The sequence below is a fragment of the Sinocyclocheilus grahami genome, unplaced genomic scaffold, assembly GCF_001515645.1.
Source record: "Sinocyclocheilus grahami isolate Dianchi unplaced genomic scaffold, SAMN03320097.WGS_v1.1 scaffold492.1, whole genome shotgun sequence".
Taxonomy (NCBI): Eukaryota; Metazoa; Chordata; class Actinopteri; order Cypriniformes; family Cyprinidae; genus Sinocyclocheilus; species Sinocyclocheilus grahami.
Window position 1 is genome coordinate 552,752 of NW_015505671.1, and position 4,155 is coordinate 556,906.

General features: G+C 40.8%; 1 protein-coding gene across 1 annotated transcript in view; it reads right to left on the reverse strand.

The window, feature by feature from the left end:
- The window catches only part of LOC107554149 (uncharacterized), a 7,671-nt gene extending 5,984 nt beyond the window's left edge, over positions 1–1,687 (reverse strand). Inside the window, exons 1-2 of the mRNA XM_016236576.1 lie at positions 1,684–1,687; positions 1,164–1,472 (exon numbers count right to left, since the gene is read on the reverse strand). Of these exons, the coding sequence (XP_016092062.1) occupies positions 1,164–1,472; positions 1,684–1,687 (313 nt within the window). The remainder of the gene's footprint in view (positions 1–1,163; positions 1,473–1,683) is intronic.
- Between the last annotated feature and the right edge of the window lie 2,468 nt (positions 1,688–4,155).

Consider the following 4,155-nt stretch of genomic DNA (forward strand, 5'->3'; position numbering starts at 1 on the left):
AGTCACCACTCCCGAATGAGTTCGCGCGAGAGAACATAATCTTTTAGTTTTAAGTCGGTTTGAACAATCCGGATAAGCGCAAATAAGTACCATTTTGATTAGCCGTGGTACCTACAATGACTGTGCACTGTGTAAACAATGAGTGACGTATACGCGCGAGAGATCACTTCCGGCGCTCGCATAAACTACGCCAGAGCGTGTACACACCTCACGCACCGGATGCCGTGCGCACGCTCAAAGACAGTTGGACATAGTGGTGTATTAGAGGTCAAATATGATATAAATACTGTTTGGTTTCTGGCACAAACCGATCGTTTCGTGTCTTAGGACATCAATGTGTCGTCACGAGCCGCAGGGTTTAATTTGGATTTGTCTGTGCATGTTTTTTTTACTCTCATAGATTTTGTTACCATTGCCATGCATTATACGACAGATAGACTGCAACGGCTGGAGTTAAAAATCATCATACGTGTTCTACTGAAGAAACAAAGTCACCTACATCTTGGATGCCCTGGGGGTAAGCAGATAAACATCACATTTTCATTTTTGGGTGAACTATCCCTTTAAGTCATCAAATCAGAATTACAACAGACTGTCTATTTACACTAAGTGCAAATAGCACGCCTTGTTGGCAGAGGCTAGTTACACTAACTCCAAAGTGTGATCGGTCAACACTACAAAAGACGGTCATCAAACATCTGTTCCAGTGGCGTAAATGGTTAAGGCGCGTGCTTTTTGACACAATCAACCCTTTTGTCAAAATTGTTTCTCCCTTTTCAAATCTCATATCACATAGAAAAGCCATTTATTTTCAATAAAAATTAAGGAAATAATCAAAAAGTTGAAAATAAAGTATCAGGTAGGGTTAGGGTAGGTGTAGGGAGCGCTATATTGTCCCAATAACGTGGCATCTGTTTAATCATTTGAATTAAAATTATAATTTGCATTTAATACGCTATTATTGCATACTGTTTTATAATGTACTACAACACTGATATGCAGATAATTGACACTATTTGCAATAAGTGGTATAATTAGCAGAAAATCTTGCACTTAGTATAGAAAATATACTATTTTTACTTAGTGCAAATAGCCGCTGCCAAATAATAATAATTAGAATAGAACAAGATAGAAATAAAGGAACCAAAGTAATAATGACTCACTGTGACACAGACTCAGAGCGGATGAATCTGGAATAGGATCCGGCGTTTGCTTGGTGATCCCGGAGGAATGTGGCACACACGACGGCGGCTCCGGATCGTCCCACACCTGACCCGGCAGACACGGCAGCTCAAGAACGGCAGGATCCGCGGCAGCCGCCGGACCAGAGACAGGCGTCACCTCGGGATCGTCCGTCTGTGCTCTGAGACGCACCACTCTGTCCGGCCCGCAGACGAACGGCCGCTTTCCAGCCTGGCACAGCTTCCGGAAGACACGCACCGCTTTCCCCTTCTTCCCTTTGGAAGCTTTGTCTGGAATAAAGAAGAGCGAAGAGCAAACTATTAGAAGCAAACATCTCTGACTACGGATCAGAAACCGATTCAATTTCCTGACAGTAAACTGACCCAAGAAGTAAAGTGCAGCTCTAATAATTACGGTAGAATAACTTGTACTTAGTTCCCAGAAACGATCTGCAGTTAAATTCAGGGCCGGATTTACCTTTTATAGTGACTTAGGCAAAACACATTTTTATCGGCTGTGCGTCTCTCAGCAGTGTTCAGCAGCAGAGTCTACTAATAGCGAATCTTTAAGTTGAACTGCTTCAAGAACCCCGCTACTAAGAAATGTCATCCAGGTTTTCAGCGGCGAAACTATTTGGTTGATAAATTTGCGGGGCAGCGCTGACAACAAGTTTCTGTTCACGTCTCTGAGAGAGAATTGGAGACAGAAAGCGTGATTTACGCAACATAAAAATGTCGGAAAACAGAAATAGTGTGTCATTTTTTACCCTATTGTTAGTTATATTTATTTGCTGTGGTTTTGGTTCTTTTACTGCTGTAGATAGCCCATAGTATAACAAAAATGTTATACATCTCTCTTCATTGTGTTTAGGCCCCTGGACGAGAGCTGAGCATACCCAGGTAAACCCAGCCCTAGTTAAAGTCATATTTGGCTGGAACGCTGGATATAAGAGGTCAAAGAGGTCAAACACTGAGCTCAGACCGAGAGCAGCAGAGTAGCACTAGAGAGATCACTGCTGTTGATCTCCACCTCACCTGCTGGGCTGTTCTCCATCGTTTCATCGCTCAGATTGATGCTCTCGAAGCTGGATGCTTTCGAAGCCCAGGCGGCTCCAGCGACAGACTCCCTGCGCTCAGCTGTTGTAGACATTTTGTTTGATTATGACAGAAATCTGATTATACTGATGACTGTGGACACACTGTGTAATGTGTGTGAAATGTGAATAGTCAGAAAAGACTGTGTAAAGCGTGACCCTAAAGTGAGTGGCGTTCAAACCCTCTAACACTCGGTCTGCTCTTAGAATCCTGAGCAGGCTTTATATAGCCGCGGCTCTGTGACGTCACACTCGAGGCGCTCGCTGCTCTCGTGACGTCACGCTGCAGGCTGGTTCCGTCACATAAAACCAGTGGGATATAAGCTGGAATACATACAAAACTAGAGCCAAACTAAAACTGAAATGAGACATTTAATAAATATTATCGTGAATAAATGAAATAATCATAACTAAAGGACGTATGAAAGCGCTGCACATTTCGAAATAAGGTGCATTAAAAGTCAATAAATCCTTGATTAATATGAATATTTTAATTAAAAACGTGTCTCCACGTACTACTCAATAAAATTCTAGTGCATTTAATCTATTAAATGACAGCAGAGTGAGCGAGTTTTTAGATATGGTCAGATTACATTTATTTTAGTGAATAAAGTTCCACATTTGAGCTATCGTTTTGTGAAAGAGACACGTTACACAAAATGTTATTTTATCCTTGCTTCTAGAAAATCCTCAATCTGCTTTCTAACAGCTTTATGTGGCCGTGAACATTTAATTTTAACGTGGCTTTAAGCATGCATCCTTAAAGTCCGCATGAAATCAAAATTGATTTTACTTGCTTTACTAGCGCATATTGCTAGTCTTGATGTAAACAGTTAATCCGTGCAAGTTAATCCGCTGAAAAAAATAGTTTGTCTTCCTAATCTTTAATCAAATCTGAACATTTGCTTCCGCTCTGGAATCCCAGATAGCAAAATGACTCCGGAGCGGATCCGTATCGGAGTCCACTTGCACAGCGCACCGGATCCGGTCCAGACCCTACCCTATCCGCTAATAAAGCGGTTCATCCGAACCGGATCCGATCCGGACCCGTTCATGTAGTGGGTCTATACCTTATTTAAAATGGGTAATCTGGCCAAAACTAGATGGAAATACCTCAAATAGAGCCAACAAACATGATATAGACTAGACTGCTCTATAAAAGTGTAATATGTCTCCTTTTATTAATATTAATAAACCATAAAATCATTCAAAACTTGAAAAAAATCAACTTTCCTTGGCCAGTAATAATGAAACACTCTATAAAAAGTAGGTAATTACATGAAGAAAAATATAAAATAAAATGCAACCACAAATTGTACAAAAACATTGTTTTACTTAATGAAAAACTTTACCTCTAGAAAGACAATTCAGTTCAATAATTTTGTAAATTATGAAACAAAGTCTTGGCGATAAAGCAGCTCTGGAGAAAACAGTGATATCATGATCCAACTCAGTTCAGTTCAAGTCTTGTCATTATGCAATAGTGTCAGTACAATCAGATCACTATTATTCTTGAATATTCAGTGTCTTTTAAACCCCAGCTAAGCAAGCCAGAGGTGACAGTGGAACCCAAACTCCAGCAGGTGACTGAAACGAAGGAAAAACAGCTTGGGAGAAACCAGGAGCAGTCGGCTCAGCTCTCCTCTGGATAAATGATCAAAGATGGAGTAAAGTGCAGCTCTAATAATTACGGTAGAATAACTTGTACTTAGTTCCCAGAAACGATCTGCAGTTAAATTCAGGGCCGGATTTACCTTTTATAGTGACTTAGGCAAAACACATTTTTATCGGCTGTGCGTCTCTCAGCAGTGTTCAGCAGCAGAGTCTACTAATAGCGAATCTTTAAGTTGAACTGCTTCAAGAACCCCGCTACTAAGAAA